We start from the raw sequence: 25,315 nt of genomic DNA on the forward strand, positions 1-25,315 counted from the left end.
GAATCACGGCTATTAGCTCAGTGGAATCTTTTAATTTTTTTGCAACTTTAATAACAAGGAACCTATCTAATAAAATAGAATGAAGCAAAGCATTCCTAAGCTTACTGTTAAATGGAAAAGCAAAGGACTGTAGATGCTTTGAAGTGACAAAAAATACACTAGTGCCAGTGGTGGGCACCTTCCAACATTCTGAAAAAACCACTGATTTCTGCCAAACATTGTGGCCTGAGACCCAGCATCCTAGCATGGGAGACAATCACCCACAATTATGCAGTGAGAGAGAGACGTAGAGCTAGAGAGAGAAGAAACATTGGCTCAGTTGTAGTCATTTGACATTTGGCATCATGTACTAATATTGCAAGACATTGCTTGTTTATCATGTTAAAATTTATTAGAGGGGCGCCTGGGTGGCTCAGTCGGTTAAGCGTCTGACTTCGGCTCAGGTCATGATCTCGCGGTCCGTGAATTCGAGCCCCGCGTCGGGCTCTGTGCTGACAGCTCAGAGCCTGGAGTCTACTTCAGATTCTGTGTCTCCCTCTCTCTGACCCTCCCCCGTTCATGCTCTGTCTCTCTCTGTCTCAAAAATAAATAAACATTAAAAAAATAAAAAATAAATAAAAAGAAAATAAAATTTATTAGAAATGTCTCCTTGTGTTTCAGAACACTCATAGCACAAGTTACTCATAATCCAAGGTTTTACTGTACTTAGTTTTGTAATGTCTTTCTCCATCATATGGGCAAATTTACCTTGTGTCATTTTTCAGCTCATAACTGAAGACAAACACAAAATGTCACACTTTCTGACATTTTTACCTCTCAGAGCTTTTGTCTTACTCTGAAAAGAACATCTAAAAACACTGAAGTCACCACGGTTGAAATCCAGGCACCTGCTGGGCAGATAGGTGTGGGTGTGGAGCTGCTCAGTACGCAATGGGAGGATTGTCTTGTTGGCATGAAAAGAAAAAGTTGGCATGAAAAGAAAAAGTGTTTCTCATTGAAACTCAAGGAAGAGATTGGGTATTTTGTTGTCATTATCCGTGCTAGATTTTGAAACATACCTTAGGGTGTGAACTGAATATCTAAACTCCAGTGATGAACACACCATATCCATGAAGGAAGTTGGTTAAAAAAAAAAAAAATAAACTAAGTAAGGGATACCCTTCCCACTTTTCATACACATGAACATTTCTCTCAGACTTGAATTTCAAGGCTTTATTATTAGGGTTGTTACATTCCTTCCTTGATTTCTTAAGGAGTTTGAGGTATTTCATGCACCACAATTACTTTGGAGATAGAGCTCTCTCAAGGTACAAGAGACAGTGATGGAAGAGTCTGCTCTCATTTCTTGCTAACTTAATAGCTTATGCTATATGCTGGGCTGAGTAGTTAGGGATTTGTAAGGAGGAAGATGTGATCAGTCTTCATTAGTTCCTTAATTTCCTAATTTACTTGCCAAACAATACTTGGCTATCAAGATTTAGTCACTGGATATATGGAGTTGAACTAAACAAGTATGGTTCCTTCAGGGCTTATCTGGAACATACTCCCAGTTGGGGATGACACAGTAAATGAATACAAAAACATGTTGAGTTACAAATGACGATGACTATTCTAAGCCAAAAGTAAAGTATGCTAATGCAAGAGAGCCCTGGAAAATGATTTAAATTGCGGAAGGAAGGCACATAGGACATTTAATTACACCGAAACGAGTAATCAGGAATTAGCTATTTAAGGAGAAATCCAGGAGAAAAGAGCACATGCAAGGCATTCAAAAAGCTTTGTTGAGTGGACTGAAATAAGACATGTGGTGTAAGGTGCAGGTGTGGGGACACTGTGTGAAGGTGACTAACACCACCACTGCTGCTGCTGCTACTGTTACTAATAATTTGTCCTAAGAGGAAAGCGAACTGATAGAAAAGTTGAGCTGGAAATGGCATAAACCAGTTATATCTATAAAGAGATTATGTTGACTATTGGTTCTTAAGGTAAAATTCTATGGAAGACGCATAGTATTTAATGTTTTCTTATGTCACATGTACTCCTAAAAGCACAGGTCTTTTCAATCCATTTTTCACTCATATAATAGAAGAAACAAAGTTCTTAAATAATGCTTATTTTGTATTTTGAACAAATAGGGACTCTAGGAGATTTTCACGTATTTGCTTATCAACGCCTTCCTGTTTCCTGGAGCCTTTAATTATCATTTTGTGTAACCACCATTTTGTGATGGGCAGGATATAACTGAAGCGTGTTTGTTTTCTTGGGTGTATAGCAAGCTTTGGTTTTGTGGAGGCTGTCTGAGATACCTAGTTCATTTTGCCTGCTGCCCTCAAGTTTGTTTCCAGTGAGTGTATGGATCTGTTCCTTTCCTTACAGACCTAACTAGATCCAGTGTATGACATACTAGTTAAACAAAACATCACAAATAGCAAATGAAATAAGAGCAGATAGGAAAGAGAACAAATTAAGCCATTGCAGCACTGTTAGGCTCATGCAAAGTGGGGTTATTTTATGCTTATTTTGACACATAGCATAATATTTTAGCTTAAAGATAAAAGATTGGTTCATTTTTTGAAGCTGACTGCAGTGCAATACAGTGAAATAACACTGTAAACACTACAATGGGACCTCTGAACAATACCAGCATAATTGTTTCACTTAGAGTATGTGGTTTTAGTGTGTATATAGGACTACAGAAACTAGCTGAAGACCATCCAATTAAATTCTTTTAGTTTGTTTGGGATGTTGGCCGGATTTCCTGATCAGTTTTCCAGAGGTAAAAAAGAAAAAAAAAAATCAAAATTATTGGACCACCTAGTTGCTTGGGATGGTATTAATTATATTCATGCTGTATTTAGTAAAATTAACAGTTTACAATTATAACTACTTGTCATAGTTTTAGGATGATTATTAATGAGGGGTTAAGTACAATCCTCCTCACATACCACTTTGTTTACTTTATATACATATCTTCATTTTTTGTATCCGTTTATGCTTTTGAGTGGCAGGGACATAATGAAATATTACTCTTTCTCAAGGAACCAGATGGTTAATTTGGAACAATGCTTTCTGCATCCTTGCCCGCTTAGGAATGAGGTCATTCTTCACAAATTCTAGACAACTGTTATGCTGAGTTCAAAACAAACCAAAAGAATACCCAACATTTAGCTTTGGGCATATATTTGTAAAGATCAAGACTTCTAATTCAGGAAATTAATTAATTTTACACACATACCTGGTGAGTATGTTTAGGAGGGGAGTCTTCATAAAAAGCTGAAAAAAATGCTGTATGGAGTGTATGTTAGTTTCCATCCTTCATCAGTTGATTTTGATGAATTCACTAGTTATCTTAATGCTATTTAAAGTGTGGTATCATTTTAGAGCTTATTTATTGTGATTTCATTTCATTTTATTGACTTTCTTTGGTTCCAAATAGAGCATACATGTTCTAAAAATACAATTTTATATTTTTAATTATTGTGTTTCCCCTAATGATTTGAGAGATGCATTCCATTTCAATTATTTGCATGCATTATAATTCTATTTTGTAACATCATAAAGGCATTTATATATTGTTCTCATGACTTTTGCTACATAATGGCTCTAGGGTTTTTGTTTTTCCAGGGAAACTGAACAAAATATATCCATTTGAGCTTGTGGTCATAATAAATTATCCACAGCATCTTGTTTCCAAAGCCTAGAAGTACTTACCTGCTTAAATTAAAGTCTCTTTTTCTCTTGCATTGATATCACATACTTTGAATGACTGTTCACTGCGTGTGAGTCCAAGTCTCTACAGCTTGACCAGTTATTTGATCTCTTTTGCAGTCTATATTGAACTTTTCACTTATCTCTATGGTAGTCCAAAATGTTGTCTTGCTCATGCCTTGAAATTATGTAGTTTTCTCTCTGTTTTACTCAGCATTGTGTTTAATTATATGCCATCCCTGCTTGTCACTTGCAGATTTCATTTGGGGCTCAGTTTAATATTACTCGTTTCATGAAGTTGTCTTCATTTTTCCAGTTCTTGGACTTCCTAAACTACTTAACAGCAGTGGTGTTATTATGCATGATCTGCTTTATATTGTTATTTGTGTTATTTGTTCTTACATCTATCTCTTTGACCATATCTTTTATCACTGATCCTTGCACAAGACTGTATACACAGTGAGAGCTAGATATATAGTTGCAGTTAATGGTGATAGGATGATGAACAAGCAAGCTTACGGAAAACCTCTCCATCTGGACATTAGCCAAATATATTTTTGGAGATAAAGAGGTGGCCGCCAGGCATCCATCAATCACGGGAATCGCTGAGAGGAGTTTAGAACACAAAGTACGCCCAAAAAGCTCTAATTGATTTCCCAGCCAGAAGACAACTATTTTCACAAAATGAGGGAAGGGAAGGGCAAAGAGCAGATGTTGCAAAGATGAGATGAACTGGAGTCAGCTAGAGTGATGAGGTTGTAGTTGGTGTCCAGCAGCCTCTGTCAGGAAAGGAGAAGGAGGGAGTGATGAAGAAATGAGCTTTGCAGAGGGGGAATTGAAGTGGGGTGAAGAAATAGATCCATAAGCAACACTTTTAAGATTTGTTCTTGAGAATGTGTAATATGATTCTGATGCTACATCAAGATATGAATCTATCTTTCTTCATTATCTGGACATATACAGCTTAAAAATATCCTGAAGTAAACACGTGTTCACACACTTTTGAAATAAGTCACATGAGCATGTTTTAGTTACTTTTGCTTAAAATGTAAATTATCTTTAATATTAAAATTTTCATTGTAGCTCTGCTTTTGCCTTCCGTGTGTGTGTGTGCGTGTGTGTGTGTGTGTGTGTATGTGTGTGTGTATTTTTTCTTTTTTTTTTTTTTTAATTCTGGAGGTTGACCTGTGTGTGCATCATAGAATATTTGACAGCATTCCTGTCCTCTGTCCACTAGGTGCCACTAGTAATTTCCTATCCCACATGTGACAACTGAAAATGTCTCCTGACATTGCTGACTTTCCTCTGAGGACAAGGTTGCCTAAAGTTAAAAACTGCTAATACAACTTGTTATGTTTCATGAATGCTCAGGTTTTACAGTGGGTTGGGAGTAAAGCCATATATGTATTTGTAATTTCCAGGGAATGCACAGCTAAACGTAATAAACTATAGTCTTCAGTATACTATTTAAATCATCTCTAAAACTGATTAGGAACTTTTTGTTTGTGTTGATTCTAATTAAATCAATGACATTTTGACTAGAATATAACTTGTATGTACTTTATTAGTGTATACTTATATAGAGAATGGGCTCTAATTATACTTCTGTAACACTTCTGGCAATGTCTCTGTACTTAGAAAAAGTTAAAATTTTGTGAAAATAATTAGATGATGCTATAAATCTGGTAAGAAATTGGATAAAACAGTTGAAATAATTCTTCAGTTTTACTCATGTATATTTGCTATAGTGTGATAGATTTAATCAAGATACAGGTAATGTTTTTTTAAGTTTATTTATTTTGAAAGAACACACACACACACACACACACACACACACACACACGTGGGGGAGGGGCACATAGAGAGGGAGAGACAGAATTCCAAGTAGGCTCTGTACTGACAGAACCCATGGGGGCTCCAATTCACAAACCATGAGGTCTTGATCTGAGTCGAAATCAAGAATCAGACCCTTAACCGACTGAGCCATCAGGTGTCCCAAGATATGGGTAATTTATTTTAGATGACACAGAAAGGCAGTGGCTTCAGTAAAGTCAAAGCTAAGTGATCTTCTGATTGCTAGATGGAGGCACACTCTTAAGTAAAAATGAGAGTAGGCTTTTAGATTAAATGGTATTCAAATTATTTAACCTCTTTTTGCCTCAGAGTGTGATCCATGAACCAGTTAAGGCAACATCAGCTGGAAGCTTGTTAGAAATGGAGATTCTTAAATCCCACTACGCATCTAATGGAATAAAAATCTGTATTTTTAATAAATTGGAGAAATACAAGTCTAAACTTGATTTCATCTTCCCAATATGATTTAAGCTCCATAAGGACAGAAACTTTGTGTAGTTCATTGCTATGATCTTAATGTACAATCTAGGGTCTGGCTCAGAGCCCTCAATAAATACTGGTTGAGTGAATGAAATGCAAATCCATCAGTGGAAAGGCTACTCTATTCTTGTTTGTTAAATATTTTATTAAGCAGAAGATTTGTTGATGTCAGCATTCCAATTCTCACCTTCCAAATATTTTATGCATTACTAGGAAGAAGAAAGAGGTCAAATGACTGTACATACTTTAAAAAAATTTTTTTAAATATTTGTTTATTTTTGAGAGAGAGACTGCACTCAAGCAGAGGAGGGGCGGAGAGAGAGAGGGAGACACAGAATCCAAAGCAGGCTCCAGGCTCTGAGCTGTCAGCAAAGAGCCTGACGTGGGGCCTGAACTCACGACCCCCAAGTTCATGACCTGAGCTGAAGTCGGACATTCAACTGACTGAGCTCCCTAGGTGCCCCCACTGTACATACTTTTTAACATATTTTTTTATCATTTATAAAATGACAAAATGGGTAATACTTACAGGATATACCTGCCAAAAAATAGTTAGGAGCTAAAGCCAATAATTTCTCATTTATTACAAAGTTGTCTATTAGTTACAAATAGTATAAATTTTTTTTTAAGTTTGTTCATTTTAAGAGAGAGAGACACTGAGTGGGCAAGAAGGAGAGAGAGAATCTCAAGCAGGCTCCCAGCTGCCAGCGCAGAGCCAAATGTGGGGCTTGAGCTCATGAAACCCCGAGATCATGACCTGACCTGAAACCAAGAGTCAGACATTTAACCGACTGAGCCACCCAGGCACCCCTAGTTGTATGTAGTATAACATTATGCAGTAAAACTCAATAGGAAGATAAACCTGAGCAGATGTGTATTTGATAGCTTTCTCTTCTTCGTAGACACAGTATCCAGCTTTGGATATATAATTTGATAAAATGGGAGCCTTTCTCTTTAACAAATGGTGCTGGGAGAACTGGACAGCAACTTGCAGAAGAATGAAACTAGATTACTTTCTCACACCATTCACAAAAATAAACTCAAAATGGATAAAGGACCTGAATGTGAGACAGGAAACCATCAAAACCCTAGAGGAGATTGCAGGAAAAGACCTCTCTGACCTCAGCCGCAGCAATTTCTTACTTGACACATCCCCAAAGGCAAGGGAATTAAAAGCAAAAATGAACTATTGGGACCTCATGAAGATAAAAAGCTTCTGCACTGCAAAGGAAACAGTCAACAAAACTAAAAGACAACCAACAGAATGGGAAAAGATATTTGCAAATGACATATCGGACAAAGGGCTAGTATCCAAAATCTATAAAGAGCTCACCAAACTCCACACCCGAAAAACAAATAACCCAGTGAAGAAATGGGCAGAAAACATGAATAGACACTTCTCTAAAGAAGACATCCGGATGGCCAACAGGCACATGAAAAGATGCTCAACATCGCTCCTCATCAGGGAGATACAAATCAAAACCACACTCAGGTATCACCTCACGCCAGTCAGAGTGGCCAAAATGAACAAACCAGGAGACTATAGATGCTGGCGAGGATGTGGAGAAACGGGAACCCTCTTGCACTGTTGGTGGGAATGCAAACTGGTGCAGCTACTCTGGAAAACAGTGTGGAGGTTCCTCAAAAAATTAAAAATAGACCTACCCTATGACCCAGCAGTAGCACTGCTAGGATTTTACCCAAGGGATACAGGAGTACTGATGCATAGGGGCACTTGTACCCCACTGTTAATAGCAGAACTCTCAACAATAGCCAAATTGTGGAAAAAGCCTAAATATCTGTCAACTGATGAATGGATAAAGAAATTGTGGTTTATATACACAATGGAGTACTATGTGGCAATGAGAAAGAATGAAATATGGCCCTTTGTAGCAAGGTGGATGGAACTGGAGAATGTGATGCTAAGTGAAATAAGCCATACAGAGAAAGACAGATACCATATGTTTTTACTCTTATGTGGATCCTGAGAAACTTAACAGAAGACCATGGGGGAGGGGAAGGAAAAAAAAAAAAAAAAGAGGCTAGAGTGGGAGAGAGCCAAAGCGTAAGAGACTCTTAAAAAGTGAGAACAAACTGAGGGTTGTTGGGGGGGTGGGAGGGATGGGAGGGTAGGTGATGGGTATTGAAGAGGGCATCTTTTGGGATGAGCACTGGGTGTTGTATGGAAACAAATTGGACAATAAATTTCATTAAAAAAAATGGGAGCCTTGAATTTGTTGTGATAGTGCTCAGGTTTGTTGAGATGAGGGTCTGTATATTCTGTCCTTCAGTCTTTGTAGTTTTGAATCAGAACAGTAATAGCCTTTGAAGAGTATTTTAATAGAGGGGATGTATAATGGTAGACTTTTATTAAGGGAGTGCTACCACAATAATTCCTTCTGCTACCATCACCAACTACTCAGCATGTGTTGAATGCAGTGGTCCAGAGTTACTTGACTCTTTTCCAGGATAAAAGCTAAGAACCTCCATTGGAGGACCTTTCTTAGATACTTAGTTCGCTGTGCAGGACCCAGAAAAATGATCTAAGTTAGGAGATTGTGTGTGGCAACAATTAAACTTCTTAGTACTCAGATTATTTTCTCCAGATGAAGCATTTCTCTTGGTTTGACTTTGGAATCTATAGTATCATTTTCTCTGAAGAAAGGCCTTGTGACTTTCATGATAAGGTAATAGTCACTTGGAGTAAACTGATACCCAATGTATTGTGGATGTTAAGTAAATGGGCCTGGAAATCCAGTAGATCTTAGTCTGAGTACTACTATGTACTGGTTTTATGATCTCAGGTTATTTAAATAGACTTCTGTACCTCAGTTTTCTTAACGTAAGGATCATGATAGTATATGCACAGGTGTACTTGGTGACTTCAATAAGATAATTTCTCAAAGTATTTAGTGTAGATTCTTACAAATGGTAACACTTTAAATGTAAAGCATAAAATGTCAAGGGGTAATGGAGGTGTGGTGATGTGTTAAAGTGCTCTTTAAATATGTAAGTTAAATCTGGAGTGGAATAATCATAGCAAACATTTAATAAAGCCCTAGGTGCAGGGATAGTTATTAATGCTTTAAATATATACCAGCGAACAAAGATGAATGACGTGACAACACTCATGCTAGACTTGAGATTTTCTAGAACAGTGATTAGTGGGGAAAGTTCATGGACTCAGGAACAGAGGCACTGTCCATTGTATTATGTAGCATTGCAAATGGATCTTAAGGCTCATGTTAGACGCCAGTCTTTGCATAGTGTGGCTTTTAAGCTGCATAATTAAGGGAGTACCAGCCCTTCCCCTGGTGTGATAAAGTACTGGGGTCCAACATCATTGTGGCATTGTAGAACCATGGTTCTAGTGCTATCCTGCCTGCCCAGCACTTAAGGCTAACAGAAGGTCAAGACTCTCTTTGGTATATCTAACAGGCTAGAGTTTGAGGCTTATGGTTGCAGCTTGTGAAGTACAAGCAGTCTAGTATGATGTACCAGCTCACTGTTCATGTTGGGAGGTCCATAGCATATGTAACATGGGAGAACGGTAACCTGGATCATTTATCACCTCAAAGGTGCGTTAAGATTTATTGGTTTAAAGCTCTGGCCAATAGCTTTTTTCCTCTGAAGCTTTCCAGGAACCCCAACCATAGGGGAGAAGTTCTGGAAAAGTTAAACCTTAACTCTCATATACTAATTTAATCAACTTTCTTATCAATTCAATGAACGAAGTGTTTATTTTACTGATGATTCGTCTGAGCCATGAAGCTTAAATCATTTACGCAAAGTCATACGGAAAGCCAGTGACACAGCTAGATTTACAGGCAGGGATCTTGGCTCCAGAGGCCATGCTGTTAACTACAAAAACGGGCTTTAAAGCTGATTCTTAAAAAATTAAAAAATAGTAAATGCTCAGTGGACAAAACCTCCACAAAAGAATAAAATAACCATGAAGTAAAGTTGAATTGGCAATTGAAAATTAGAAAATAATAAATCCTTAATAAAGCAGTTACTGAGGTGAAGATTACTAAATATGAAGGAGAGGCTCTGGGCTGTTAACCTCTGACTGAAGGTCCAGACACAGCACTCACAGACCAGAGGTGACTCCACTGATAAACACAGTGACGGATGAACTGAGGGACCAGTCATAGCCTTCATTTGGCAGGAGTCATAGTTACAGAAGATGCCTTTCAAAAATGAGGATTTGCAGTATACAAAGATACTTTTTCCTAAGCTTTATTGAGGTATAATTGATGAATAAAAATTATTTTTACATATATAAAATTATATCTATTGATGATAAGATGCACATATACACCATGGCCACCATGTTTAATTAACATATCCATTATTTTACATAATTACCACTTTGTTGTATGTTTTTTTGTTTGTTTTTTTCTAAAGGTCTACCCTCTTAGTAAATTATATCAAGTATATAATACGATATTGTTAATTACGGTCACTGTGCTGTACATTAGATCTCTGACTTATTCATCTTGTAGACCTGAAACTTTGTACCCTTACACCAGTATCTCCCCACTCCCCCCACCCCCGCCATAGCCCTTGGCAAACACAAGACTTTTAATTGTAAGTATTGTCTACAGAGTGAAAAAGTGCATCTTGCTCTGATTTCTTGTTTATGACCACATGAGTACCATGTTTGAACAGGAGGGAGGTGAGAATTTAATGGAATCAGATTCAGACATGATCCAGCCAACATGTTCTGTAAAAAGAAGGTTGGCTTTTCAGAAACACATTTTTGAACCTCTGACTCATGGGACTTGAACCAAAGTCTTTGAGCCTTAGTTAATCCTTAACTCTTCCTGAGATGGAAAACATTTTTTGACAAAGCATCTCCCTTCCTAATAGCCATGCTTTAAATAGTATTTTTAGTATCCAGATGGTTGCATTTAGTTAATGGTAAATCTTTTCTAAATTCTTATTTGTCATGATGTAAGGAAAGTACTTCATGGTTTTTTGTTTTGTTTTTTTGGTATACCTCTTTAATTTTACTGAACATAATGGAAGGTTGTTTTAAATTTTGTTTAAATGTTCTTTGAACCAAAATATTTACAGAACAAGGAGTTCTTCTAGTCAGGAGATTGTTGAGTGTGGAAACATTAGGAATGACAGCATAAGATGATACTGTAGAGCATTTTCATAAACAACTTAATAGCATTGTCTAATGTGGTCTTTGTTTATTAAAGGTGTCCAAGACTCCTTTGCTATATTTAGGTAAATCTAAGGTTTTTTGTTTTTTTGTTTTTTGTTTTTTTTACTCAAGCATGGAAAATACTTTCTGGTTGGGAAAAGGAGTGTGACAAAAAAAAAAAAAAAAAAAAGAAGAGGGAAGAAAAAGAAAAAAGACACTTAACTAGAAACAGTTCTTAAGAATGTCACTTTCAGGAAGGAATAAGTGGCAGTGTTGTTTTGCTTTGTTTTAAAAGTATTTAAAAAATGCTACTATTTAATACTTTGCGTAAGAATATTGTGTGTCCATTTCTTAGTTTGTAGGCCCTAGTTAATGAATGACTATCTTTTAATTGGAATTTTAATTCACTAAGTAATAGTAGAACAAATATATTTTAATAATAACAACAATAATTAACATTGGCTGGGTACTATGCTTCCCATATATCTATATCCTGTATTTGAGCAGCTTTTGTTGTATTTATTAACTGTTAAGAAATTAATAAGGAAACAAGTATATATTGAAATCATTATCAGCTAAAACCCTCACAGGCAAGAATGAACCCAGTATTTGTGGCAATAGTAGCAAATGGCCTTGGAGTTTAAGAATACCTGTGTTGATGAGAAGAGTTGATAAGTCGAGTTGGATGGTTAATAACATTTGAGTAGTGGGGTGCCTGGGTGACTCGGTTAAGCATCAGACTTAGGTTCAGGTCATGATCTCAGGGCTTCTGAGGTTGAACCCACGTTGGGTTCTGTGCCGACAGCTCAGAGCCTGGTGTCTGCTTCAGATGCTGTGTCTCCCTCGCTCTCTCTGCCCCACCTCCACTCTCTCTCTCTCTCACACACACACTGTCTGTCTCTCTTAGTCTCTCTCTCTCAAAAATTAACATTACAAAAGACAATAGTTGAATATAATTAGAGTATGGAGTACTTTAAAGACAATTTCACAATTGGAGATTCAATCTAAACACGTACATGTTGGGGCGCCTGGGTGGCTCAGTCGGTTAAGCGGCGAACTTCGGCGGGTCATGATCTCGTGGTCTGTGAGTTTGAGCCCCGTGTCGGACTCTGTGCTGACAGCTCAGAGGCTGGATCCCGTTTCAGATTCTGTGTCTCCCTCTCTTTGACCCTCCCCCATTCATGCTCTGTCTCTCTCTGTCTCAAAAATAAATAAACGTTAAAAAAAAATAAACACATACATGTTCTATATATAACTATATGTTCTTAAATATTCTGAATTGAAAAAATGAAACTCAGTTTTAGGAATATTAATCTTCAAATACTCTTGACACTTAGTGAGTACTTTTTTTTTTTTTTAAAGAATGTATGATGCATAAGTGCTATAGACTGAATGTGTTCTCTCTCAGAATTTATATTTTGAAATCCTAACCTCAGTGTGGTGGTATTAAGAGGTGAGGCTTGTGGGAGATGATTAGGTCATGAGGATGGGGACTTGAGGAAGGGGTCAGTTGTCTTACAAAAGAGACTCCTGAGAGCTCCCTTGCTTTTGCCATCATGTGATGATGCAGTAGAAAGACTTGTTTTTGAACCACAAAGGGGTCTCTTATCAGTGAATCTACCTGCACCTTCATCTGGTTTGTCATGTCTTTTAAACCCCACCCATGGATCTGTAAGACACTGTGAAAGGGCAAATGGTGATTATCCAGAAAATTCTTAAATTTAAAAAAAAAAAAAATTAACATTTATTTATTTTTGAGACAGAGACAGAGAATGAACAGGGGAGGAGCAGAGAGAGAGGGAGACACAGAATCTGAAACGGGCTCCAGGCTCTGAGCTATCAGCACAGAGTCTGACGCGGGGTTTGAACTCACGGACCGTGAGATCATGACCTGAGCAGAAGTCGGACGCTTAACCGACCAAGCCACCCAGGCGCCCTGAAAATTCTTAAATTTTAATTGAGGGAGAAACTGATGGATGTGCTGAAATGAAGGCCAGGGAAAAGTCAGAGAAAACCTTTTAAATCTTTGTAGTACAGCGGCAGAGGCAGGGAAATTTTTCAATGCCTACTGATTCTTAACTCTACAACTTGTGAGAAAAAATAATTAGGGAACTCTGCAATTCATACCAAAAAAATCATACTCCATGCAAATCAGATTTTAAAAATAGGAAAGAAACCCCACAGCTCACCCCTTAAAATGTTATCATACCTTTTCTTTGGTACAATTCAGTAAAAATTTGTCTTCAAGGGGCACTTGGATGGCTCAGTAGGTTACACATCTGACTCTTGATTTCAGCTCAGGTCATGATCTCACAATTCCTGAGTTTGGGCCCCACATTGGTCTCTGCACTAACAGTGTGGAACCCGGTCAGCATTCTCTCTTTCCCCTCTCTCTCTGCCCCTATGCCACTTGAATTCTGTCTCAAAATAAATAAACATAAAAAGATGAAAAAAATGAATTCACAAAGGTTAAAGACAAACTTCAAAGATGGCATGCCAAAAGATGAATACAGTTATTAACTATCAGAGGAAACAAAATTCAGACTAAAGCAGCACTGTTTTAGAACTGCTTAACAGATCAGAGTGGCACCTTAGTGGCTCAGTTGGTTGGCAGTCCAACTTTGCCTCAGGTCATGATCTTGGGGTCCATGGGGTTGAGCCCTGTGTGGGTCTCTGTACTAACACGTCAGAGACTAGACCCTGCTTCAGTTTCTGTGTCTCCCTCTCTTTTTGCCCCTCCCCCGCTCATGCTCTGTGTGTGTGTCTCTCTCTCTCTCTCTCAAAGAATCAATATTAAAACAAAAATAATGGATTAAAAATAGACTACAGCTGATGTCAGGTTATTATAATAGTGGGAAACTTGAGATAATTAGAGTGTGTTCTAAGTAAAAGATAACTAAAAGAGAATAGATGTGAATGATGATAAAGGCATTCAGCATAGGATAATGCTTCTTGGGGAAGCTTGAAGAGAATTTTCTTGAAATGACTAACTGATGCTGTAAGACCTAACAGGCATACTTGGGAAAAACTGAGGTATAAAAATTGACAATTAAACACATGTTGATTCTGATTAGGATTTTGAATTTCCTCATAAAGAATTCTTCACATAGGGACCTAGGTGTAAGAAAATAAAATCAAAAGTTAAAGGAAAAAAGGATACTCTGCCTGACCTCTTGCGTCTCCACAATATTCACTATCCAAATAAAAAGAAACAGTGTCTGTGAACTTCAGAGGGGATGCATATAGAATCCAAGAATGGGACCACCAGCCAAATTTTCAGTTAAAATCGAGGAGGAAAACCAAATAGAATGTCTACTGTATTTCGTAATAGAACTACTGATGTTGAATCTACCTGGTGACATAATGAATGGAGAGTAAGTGACTGACAGATGGATTATAAGCTTTAGGATAAGTATATAATTCTTGGAGATGGTGGAACAATGACTACAAATCTGTGAGAGAAGAGCGAACCCAACTTTGATTCCCGGGTAATAGGTTCTTTGAATGTAAAAGCAAAACTCAAGGAACATAAAGATGTTGAGGCTTTTGTAAAAAAAAAAAAAAAAAAAAAAAAGGAACACCAACTAAAGAAACTACTTGCAGATAAAGTTTATCAAATAAAGAAGGGAATTAAAATGAAGAGCTTAAAAATGGAGAAATTTTGTTTAAAAGGTCAATGATTTGGGGGGCACCTGAGTGGCTCACTCAGTTGGGCCTCTGACTTTGGCTCAGGTCATGATCTCATGGTTTGTGGGTTCGAACCCCACTGTCGGGCTCTGTGCTGCCAGCCCGGAGCCTGCTTCAGATTCTGTGTCTCCCTCTCTGCCCCTCCCCCACTTGCACTGTGTGTCTCAAAAATAAATAAATATTAAACAAAATTTAAAAAGTCAATGCTTTTGAGTGTAGATAAGTCTAGATTGTGGGTTTTATGGTGTTAGAATAGGATGTGAATTTAATCTTATTAAATGGGTAAAAATCACATGATTACCAGAACTAGGCTCTAGGTGGAAGCTAAAATGTGCTATTTCTTTCATAGAAGGAGGACAGCTAATGCTGACAAATAAAATGCATTGCCATTAAAAATCCAGTATTTTAATCCTATCCATACTACCTCTTCCTAACGTTTAGAAGTTTAGGGCTCTGAAAGTGAAAAATTACCTGAGATTTAGCAGCATTTGCTTCAGTTTCACTCTACTGAATTTTCTTTCCTCACTAGCTAAAAAAAGACCTCCATGTTATCTGATTTGAATACCATATTGCTTTTGTTTCTTCATCCTTTTGTCCTACAATCTTACTGCATATATTAATAGAGTTAATAGAGTATTGTTGGAATGATGTTTAGCTAATGTTCGGGGTAATTGTTACTAGGTAGTGGTATTTTTGGATCTTTTTTTTTTTTTTTTTACCTTTTTCAAGTAGTTGGTTTAAGAACAATACACCATTTTTCTTGAAACAAGACTTTTTTTAAACTATTTTTTTTTTTTTAATTTATATCAGAGTTAGGTAGCATATAGTGCCCCAATGATTTCAGGGGTAGATTTCCTTAATGCCCCTTACCCATTTAGCCCATCCCCCCCTCCCACAACCCTTTCAGTAATCCTGTTTGTTCTTCATATTTAAGAGTCTCTTATGTTTTGTCCCCCTCCCTGTCTTGAAACTGTTTTAAATTTAAAATACCTATATATCAAGTATTTGCTAGTGGGAAGAACATTCTTGTTTCTGTGCACAAGGACCCCATATCCTTTCCTTAAGAATTTTATCCATTTCAGTACTTCAGAAGTTAAATCAGTCTCTCATGTTCTCATCCTAGACCTCATTTATGTATATGCAAAATAAAATTTTAAATGAAATCATTTTGTAAAATTCACATTTCACATTTGTTGAAGTTACTATCTCATGATGTGATTGTTTTATTACATATCTGTTAAGTCAAACTTGGCAGGATCTAAGGAATTTTATAGTACTTGTATGCAGACATTCACACTAATACCTTTTTTTAAAAATTTTTTTTAACGTTTATTTATTTTTGAGACAGAGGCAGAGCATGAACAGGGGAGGGTCAGAGAGAGAGGGAGACACAGAATCCGAAACAGGCTCCAGGCTCTGAGCTGTCAGCACAGAGCCCAATGCGGGTCTCGAACTCACGGACCGTGACATCATGACCTGAGCCGAAGTCGGATGCTTAACTGACTGAGCCACCCAGGCGCCCCTGTTCACACTAATATCTTAAATACTGGCATAAGACCTTAACTCTGTGGTCAGATGAAAGACTATTTGTTAACAGCAGTAGCATTAAGGAGAATATAGCGTTGCACTGATGGTCTACATTGCAATTCCTACAGGGGAATGCTGTTACCACTAGGTGCTGTTCTAGTTAAGGTAAATTAAAGATGTTGATGTTGGGAAGCACTTAATTTGTTCAGGGACCATGGGCAAAAAAAAAGAGACGTTGTCTTTATTCCTCTGGAATGTCAAGCGGATCTGCCCCAGGGAGAGAGAGGAGGCTACCTTTATTTTTTGGAATATGCACAAATATACTCCAGGAAGAGACATCCCTATCTTTGCAAATCTGCCTGTTATGCCGACATCTTTGAAAAGTCCATCTGGAGTGCGTTAGCTATTAATGTCTTTGAAAATGTTTGGGTATATAAGACATCCCTGGAAACTTATCTCCTTGTAATATCTAGAAGATGTGATTCCTTGAACAAACTTAATGTTGCACAGTGAAAGCCAATAATTTCTTCTCTGTTTAACTATCAGTATATGGCGGGTGCAAATGGAACTATTTTGTTAATTTTTTTAATGTTGTCTCGAACTTGGTACTCAATAAGAATTTTGAAATGAAAAAAGTCTTGAAATTTGCAAGCCAATGAATTCGTAGCAGTGCTAAGACTTCAAAACACTTACTTCCCCTTCTCTAATATTCTGTCAAAATTACATAGAACTAAGATGAATCCTACTTACTATGTAATGTTCTTGGAAGTACACAGTTTAATGTTTTACTAAGGGACTGGCCTACTGTTTTAGAATCGTAAATTGTAAAGCATTGTAAATGTAATGCCAGTATTAACCATCGAAATGTGGCTTTCTGGGGAATTAACATACATAAAAGACCTCCTGTTTAATAATTAAGTTTTTGTTCTTATTGCTATTAGAGGGAAACAATGGAAGTTAATTAGAATATTGAGTTTATGGAATAAAAGTCTCATTAGGAGAATTTTTGTATTATATGTGCTATTCTAAATCTAGTCTGGGACCACCTCTAGTAATAATCTCTTCATCTCTTGTTTTATTATCATTGTCCTAGTTCAAGTCTTATTTCTCTCTCAGATTATTATAATAATTTTTTAAATATAATTTATTGTCAAGTTACCTAACATACGGTGTATACAGGGTGCTCTTGGCTTCAGGATAGATTGCCATGATTCATTGCTTACATACAACACCCAGTGCTCATCCCAACGAGTGTCCTCCTCAGTGCCTGTCACCCATTTCCCCTCTCCCCCACCCCATCAACCCTCAGTTTGTTCTCTGTATTTAAGAGTTATGGTTTGTTTTGTTTAAAACTATTTTTCCCCCATGGTCTTCTGTTAAGTTTCACAAATTCTTATCAGTGAAAACATACAATATCTGTCTTTCTCTGACTGACTTACTTCACTTAGCATAATACCGTCCAATTCCATCCATGTTGCTGCAAATGGCAAGATTTCATTCTTTCTCATTGCCAAGTAGTATTGCATTGTGTATACGTATGTATGTGTTTCAGCTTTTTTATCCATTTATCAATTGATGGACATTTGGGCTCTTTCCATACTGTGGCTATTGATAGTGCTGTGTCCACCATGTTGACTCCTCCCTCACTAATAATTTCTTAATGCTTTTCCTGCTTCTAGTCATTCCAGGTTTGGCAGAATCTGTCTAACTGTAGAATTTAACATGTTTGCAGAATCATCCAACAACTCCCATCTAACCAACCATTTGATTATAATCCACAATTTTCTGAAATACATCCTTTGTATAAGAAAAAAACAGGTACTGCCTGTCCCTGCATATATCCTGTACCTTTACTTATTTGAAACTATTTCCTTTATCTGCATCTCTGTTCACCAAAATAATATTCATCAGTCATGGAGTAGTTCAGATGTCTTTTTCTTGGAAGCTTCATAAACTTTAGCCTGAATTATTTTGACTTTTTATGGTCTTTGGCTTTTTGTGTCTGTTGAAATTTTATGCTCATTTGTAACATTAATTTAGGTTCTGATTTGGTCTTTCTATCTAGTTTATAAACTGCTCTTTCTTAATTATTTATTCTCCTAGCATGTAAAAGTCACGTCTCGACTTCCATGTCACACTGGCAGAGATCTTGATCAAATCATGTCAGAGCAGTGCTACAGTTACGTTTGCGTGAATGTAAGTAGTGACCTTAAATGGTTCAAAGCCTTTGATGATCTTTGTAAATGTAATGTGCAAGATAATTATTTCTTGATTTTTCATTGTTTGAATTTAAGTTTTTGTGATGAGCTGTGTTATTCAGTAAGTATTTGGAAGTTGTTTTTTTTTTTTTTAATTTTTGAAATAAAAAAAAATATTTTCTCACAAGTTAATTCCCATAATGAGAAGAAGGTGATATTTCTGTAGATGCCATTTTCAGTTATTTGGTATGAAGCAGATAAGATGACGCAGGTTTGAATTAATGAAGAATTCAAATTTTAATAGATGTGACCGTATGGGTATCCTTGAAAGTTGTTCAAAAAGTGAAAATTAAGCGGGGCGCCTGGGTGGCACAGTCGGTTAAGCGTCCGACTTCAGCCAGGTCACGATCTCGCGGTCCGTGAGTTCGAGCCCCACGTCGGGCTCTGGGCTGATGGCTCAGAGCCTGGAGCCTGTTTCCGATTCTGTGTCTCCCTCTCTCTCTGCCCCTCCCCCGTTCATGCTCTGTCTCTCTCTGTCCCAAAAATAAAAAAAAATAAAAAAAAAAAAAAAAACACGTTGGAAAAAAAAAAGTGAAAATTAAGCTTGATAAAGATTTTGGATGTGTATGTAAAAGCTCCATATTTTTTCCTTCATTAACTTTTAATTCTTGAATTAACTTTTAAATCATTTAAGAACTTCTTTTCACTTCCTTTTATTTTCTGTTCTTTCAGGTTATGACCTCTGATTTTGAGGAAATCCGGAAGTTAGTGAATATGCTGGAAGAGAGTAATCTTTCCATTTTATATCCTGTTGTTGTTATTTCAGTAAGTGATTTAATTCAGATTTAACTCCTCATCCTTAGGCTTCCTTCCTTGGGATTCAGTTTTTCTTTTTAACAAAATTTCATCCAATTGAGGAAATCTACCCAAGCCCAGAAGAAACTCCTTTTACGGATTCCTGCGCTTTCTCTCTTGTTATGACTTCTATGACTTTGTTCCCTTATTACTATAGTTATTTGTTTGAATTGACAAGTTTAGGGAAAAAAATGAATCTAGCAACCAGTTTTATTTCTTTTTCTTCATTAAAATTGCAAAGTATACTGCTGAATTCACTAGCTGTTTGGAGAATATGAAAGAGCTTATTAGCATGTTAGCAAAACACCATTGGAGAAAAAATACCGAGGTTAAAAAAGAAAGAGGGAAAATAGCATGTGGAAGTAAATTGTCTCTTAGGTTGTATCATCTTCTCTGTCACTTGGACAGCAAAGTAGAAGGAGAAACAGATGAAAGAGAATTCCTTGGAGATAGCCCATGAAAATTTTGGGAAGGTCTTTCCTGTGAAAGACTAAAAGTATATGTTTAATACAGCGTTTTTTTGATTGGTCTATTAAACTGTACAAAAGAGGGAGATCTCAGCACAACCAGGAAGGAATAAAATCAGAGACTAGCTGAGTAGAGTGTAGTCTGTGACATTTTACTGTGGGAAGGGGTTCTAAATGTGACATTCTCCAATCATTTGCTTAACAATTGCCAAATTTCTAATCTTGGGCCCATCCCAATAGTGTGGGAATTTAGAATTTAGTTCATGGTAGGTAAGATCATTAATACAAAAAGAAAATTTGTAATACAAATGAATTTAACTCTAGCATGGCAAATACATCCAAATTAGCAACTGGGGAAGAATGGTTTTACTGTCCTATTGTATGTGGGCATATATTCTAATGGTAAGTTCCATGGATCCTGCTGATTATGGAAAATCAAGTTCCACAAGCGACTGATTTTAACAGAAGTATCAGTGACTTTCATTGGGGGTGTTGTGGGAAACATGAAATTTACTTAATGCTGGACGGCTCTAAGGCTCTGTAGGGTACAGTTAGGTTAAAAGTCCTATGTATAGCCCTCTATTCCTCCCTTTGTGTTAAGTTACTTAGAAAATCTCCTTCTCTCCATGTCCCCAGATAATACTCTAAAGTGTATACAGCATTATGAAGGGAGCAACGGCTTTAAACTCGGAATTTCTCAGTTCCTTGGTCACCTTGGTTAAGTTTCCTGACATTTGGTTTCCTCATTTTAGAAATGAGGCTAATAACCCTACTTCTCAAATCATTGTAAGGATTAAGAAGAATGAATGAATACATAAATGCAAACTGAAGTTGGTATCTCTTTGGGAGGCGTGTAGTGTTTCATTTAATAAATAAATTAAAAAACTTTAATAGCTTAGCTCCTCTTCTTTCCCATTTAGATTAGATGACTCAAAGTTCACTTCCACTGCTCTCTAATCTGAATGCTGAGTTTGAATCATACATTTTTCAGCATTCTATTAGGTACTTCAGTTTGAGTACTTCGTTATCATCTTACATGTGCTGTATCATATCTATCACAAAAACATGTTTCCTACAAGCTGATTTCTCTTAGCAGCAGTAGTTGTGGCTGGGACTCACGCGGGAATCTGCCTTAGCTCTGAATTTTCTTTCTACCTTTTTCCTCTGCCTCTCACCATCAAACACACGTGTGTGCGTGGACATACACACACACACACACACACACAGTTTTTAACTGTTCTCTTTCATTGCACGTCAACCTGGTTTTTTGTATTTTTCCATAAATATTTGAATTTAGTTTTCTGTTTATTTCTGTTGAGTTCTATTTTATGTAACCCAGTAAGTGCTAGAATTTTATGTATTTATTTATTTTTGATTCCCTGGTGTTCTGTATCAAACCAAGGAAAAAGATGGATAGTCCTCTAATTAGAGAGTAAATGTCTCCTAGAACTAGTTTGAGTATAGTATTATTATAAATCTGTATACTATAAACATTGGAAAATGTTTAAATTGGAGAGTTGTTATTACTGCATGATTAATGTTTGTTCACCCATTATTTTCTCAGTGAATAGGTAGACTCAGTGTAGGGATATGAAAGTTATTATTAAACTTAATAGTAAAATGTCAATAGAACATATCTAGAGTCTGTATCCTTAGGATGGACCAAATCACTGGAAAGGTAAAATAAAGAATGCTGTGTTCTTGGATTGAGAGGCTAATGAATTTTTCTGGGTTTTTGAATTGTCCTGTAAATGATTCAATAAAGGCTTCCTCCCATTTCTTTCTGATAGTACTTTTTCCCAAATGGCCAAAAGGCCATTTCAGTTTTCCTATGACTTAATCTTTGGCAGATTCATTCAAATATTCCCCAAATGAGTAGTTGTGTAGAAAATATCATTCTAGTTGCAAAATGAATAAGATAAAAACTTAAATTTGAGACTAAATATCTGGGGACATAAGTTATACATGAGTAAGTAGAAAAAAAAACAATGCATGCAGTGTCTGGAGATAGAAGTATGAGTACACATGATGATATAGATCCATATGTATGTAACTGGAAAGATGTTACTATAGGCAGGTCATACCAGTCTAGAATGGTATGTGTATTTTACTTTTATCTGAATTACTTTGCTAGAAGATTAAATTATATCTTTTTTTTTTTTTAAATAAGGCTTTTAAACATTTCTAAAATCTCAGAAGAGTTGCCAAAGAATTTGCTTATTTCCTTCCCTGAACAGGCAGGTTTTATTCACCAGAAAATAAATCTAAAATGACTTCAAGGTCATAGAAAAATAAATCCATTATTGTTTTGGAATTATGTGATTCAGTAGTTATTGAATGCATGTATTGTAAATGTTTAAAACCCTATTTTGTCTAGGCTGAGATGTAGTACAGTGGTCCTTTTTTTCCTATGTGAGGGTTTATCAACTTCCAATTTCAGTCCATCTGAAGAGAGGAAGACTTGGGAATCACCCAGTGGCAAAGTAAAATTGTGGTTGATGAGGTGTTAGGATTTTTTTCAACTGAGAGACTAGTTAAGGTGGTCATTTGCAATGTTACCATGATTCACTCTACAAGGACAAACTGTCAGAGGAAATGGGGCTGACGTTAAGCTGGGGCATTTTGTTTGGCAAAAGTAATACTTGGTCAGTTTTTGTTTGTTTGTGTTTTAAATTTTTTTTTAACTTTATTTTTGAGAGAGAGCGCGAGAGGATGGGGAAGGGCGCAGAGGGAGAGAGAGAGAATCCCAGCAGGCTCAGACTGTCAACACAGAGCCCCATGTGGGGCTTGAACTCAGGAACCATGAGATCATGACCTGAGCTGAAAATAAGATGAGATGCTTAACTGTCTGAGCCACCCAGGTGCCCCAACACTTGATCAGGTTTTAAGTGTTGGAAACTGGTGTCTGGTCTGCCATGCTGGTGAAACTCACATTGTCTTAAATTTTCAAGGAGATGTAGAAAAATATTTTGGAATTTGCTATTAAATGTCATTTTGTAGTCATTTAAGTGGTACATCGGACCTTCAACCTCATCTGAAACTTTAATCCCTTGGAGGGAGCTAAGCACTGAAGGAATGACTGGTTAATGGTGTTAGATTCTTGGTACACAGTTGTTGTAGACTCTGGGTCTGGAATTTTTTCTTGTCCAGCAAGAAAGTGGGACGTGGGATTAAAATGCGAGAGATGGCTAATGTTCTGGAGAAGACAAGAGCCCCTATTAGAGGTCCTTGCACCATTTTAATTAGGATCAGAAGGCTTATAAACATGGTGATGGATGGGCACAAAGAGACAGTGAAACTGTGAACATTAACTCATGGATGTGAGGGAAAGGGGTTTTTGAAGATATGCAGTGTTAGGGGTCTGGGTTAAAACAAAATCCTGGCGGTGAGTGGAAGGTTGTTTACAGCAGACATGAGGCACCAACTGTGTTTACCTAAACTGGTCTAGGGGACAAGAAAGACAGAGCAAGACACCTCAGGGTCAACATGGCACCTTTCTTTTGCTAATCAACTCCACTCTGGGCAACTTCCCCCTGCACTGGGCTACTTGGCCCTGCAGCTGTCTATAGCCCTATTTACCTGTTTACCTAACTTGGTCCTTCCTTCCTTTTTTTTGAAAGCAGCTTTCTGTTGTTGTGCTAAGTTGGGGGGCGTTTCTGCCCTGAATACCTAATATGGTTTACCTCATATACCTTTATCCTATACTGGGGCCTTTCCCTGCCCTATCTATACCTATTTCCCTAATCTTTACCCAAACTTGGGTGTGAGCATCCTATGGCTTTCTAATTCTTTATGCCTTGTTAACCCATCATTGCAAGCTCAGGGAATTCCTAAGCTTATTCACCACACACAGGTATTTAGCTAAAGTAAATTTTATTTCAGGGTGTTGATTGTCTGAAGATCAACTTCTCTCTGCCTTTATGAAGCTGAAATGGGTTAGGAAATACTGACTGTAGGAGGTTTTTGTGATCTCAGGTAAACTGACAGGAAAGATGCTACTGCCTTAAGATCTGCTTAGAAGAAGAAATAAAAATTCACCATGAAAAGTAGAAAAAATAATTAGGACTTTATCTTAAAATAACTAAGATGATGATCAAAATAATTTTATCTGTTTAAAAAATTAGAGTGTTTGGAAGAGGCATCTTTGCTTAGTCTTGTGAACATTGCATGATAATATGCTATGACATGCTTCATTTCAAGTGGTCATTTTTATAAAAATATTTTTGGACATTTTTTAATTTTGTAAAAATATCTTAATACCTTGTTCAAAATTCTCTTTGGGGTCATAATGCTTATTTTATTTCTTTTTAAGGGTTTAATTTAGCCAAGTTCTCATTTGTCAATGGTGTTGAGTAGGATTTATGGAGTTTACCAATGTTAATTTGTTCAACTTAATAAAATCCCAAATTTTGATAGTTGTAACTTAATTTTGTTGTAATCATATTAAACCATTAGAATTTTTAAAATTGGTTTGACCAGATGGAGACTGATACTATTGACTGTTAGGCCTACATAGATGCAGCATTAAAGTAGGCAGAGGTAGTTGAGTGGGCTCAATTTATAAGCGTTTTGTTTTTCATTGAGTCTGCATCTATGTTAGGATGACATTTGTTAGTCTATGTAGCCTTTTAACTGTGAGCCTTTAGAAACAGGTAATCAGATAAGAAGCATGTCTTGTATTAGGAAAATTCTCCTAACTGAAAGAAAAAAATACGTATTTAAAGAAATTTTAATGTTTGTTTATTTTTTGAGACAGAGGGATAAAGTGCAAGTGGGGAAGGTGCAGAGAGAGAGGGAGACAAAGAATCTGAAACAGGCTCCAGGCTCTGAGCTGTCAGCACAGAGCCTGACGCAGGGTTCGAACTCAAGAACTGCGAGATCATGACCTGAGCTGAAGTCTGACGCTTAACCAACTGAGCCACCCAGATGCCGCTATATATATATATATATATATATATAAACACACACACACACACACACACACACACATATATATATATATATATATTTTAGAGACTGATTGGCACAAAGGAATTTTTAAAATGTAGGTTCTTTCGTATGTCTTTTATCAAGAAAAACCTTATAAGCATAAAAGCCCATGTTTTCTTTTGTTAAATTGTGTAGGAGTTATGTTTTGAGAGCCCTTTTCAGATGAGATTTCTGATGCTGTTTAATGTATCATAAATTATCCAGGAACCAAGTTTTTATCTTGAGTTGACTAAAATTACTGTTAGCCTTCTCTTCTTTGTAGTTACCAGTGTGGGTGGGGGTGGGGGGTACACAGCTAGCAACTTTTTCAGATTGCAACTCTCAAGAGGACTAACTGAAAACTTTCTTTGGAATCACCTGATATTATAGCTAGCAACATGGGGCATGTTCATTTC

The 25,315-nt window shown here is 36.9% G+C and overlaps 1 protein-coding gene across 3 annotated transcripts in view; it reads left to right on the forward strand.

Moving 5' to 3' along the window:
* Window positions 1–25,315, forward strand: part of CRPPA (CDP-L-ribitol pyrophosphorylase A) — a 325,844-nt gene that overhangs the window by 152,646 nt on the left and 147,883 nt on the right. For all 3 annotated transcript variants that reach the window (XR_015246505.1, XM_086694960.1, XM_025929290.2), the window contains exons 7-8: window positions 18,515–18,607; window positions 19,342–19,434. Coding sequence is in view for 2 of the 3 variants with exons in the window: in XM_086694960.1 (XP_086551086.1) it covers window positions 18,515–18,607; window positions 19,342–19,434 (186 nt within the window). In the remaining variant the exon portion in view is untranslated. The remainder of the gene's footprint in view (window positions 1–18,514; window positions 18,608–19,341; window positions 19,435–25,315) is intronic.

Source organism: Puma concolor, chromosome A2 (genome assembly GCF_028749965.1).
Source record: "Puma concolor isolate L17-30 chromosome A2, mPumCon1.1.hap2, whole genome shotgun sequence".
In the NCBI taxonomy this organism is placed as follows: domain Eukaryota; kingdom Metazoa; phylum Chordata; class Mammalia; order Carnivora; family Felidae; genus Puma; species Puma concolor.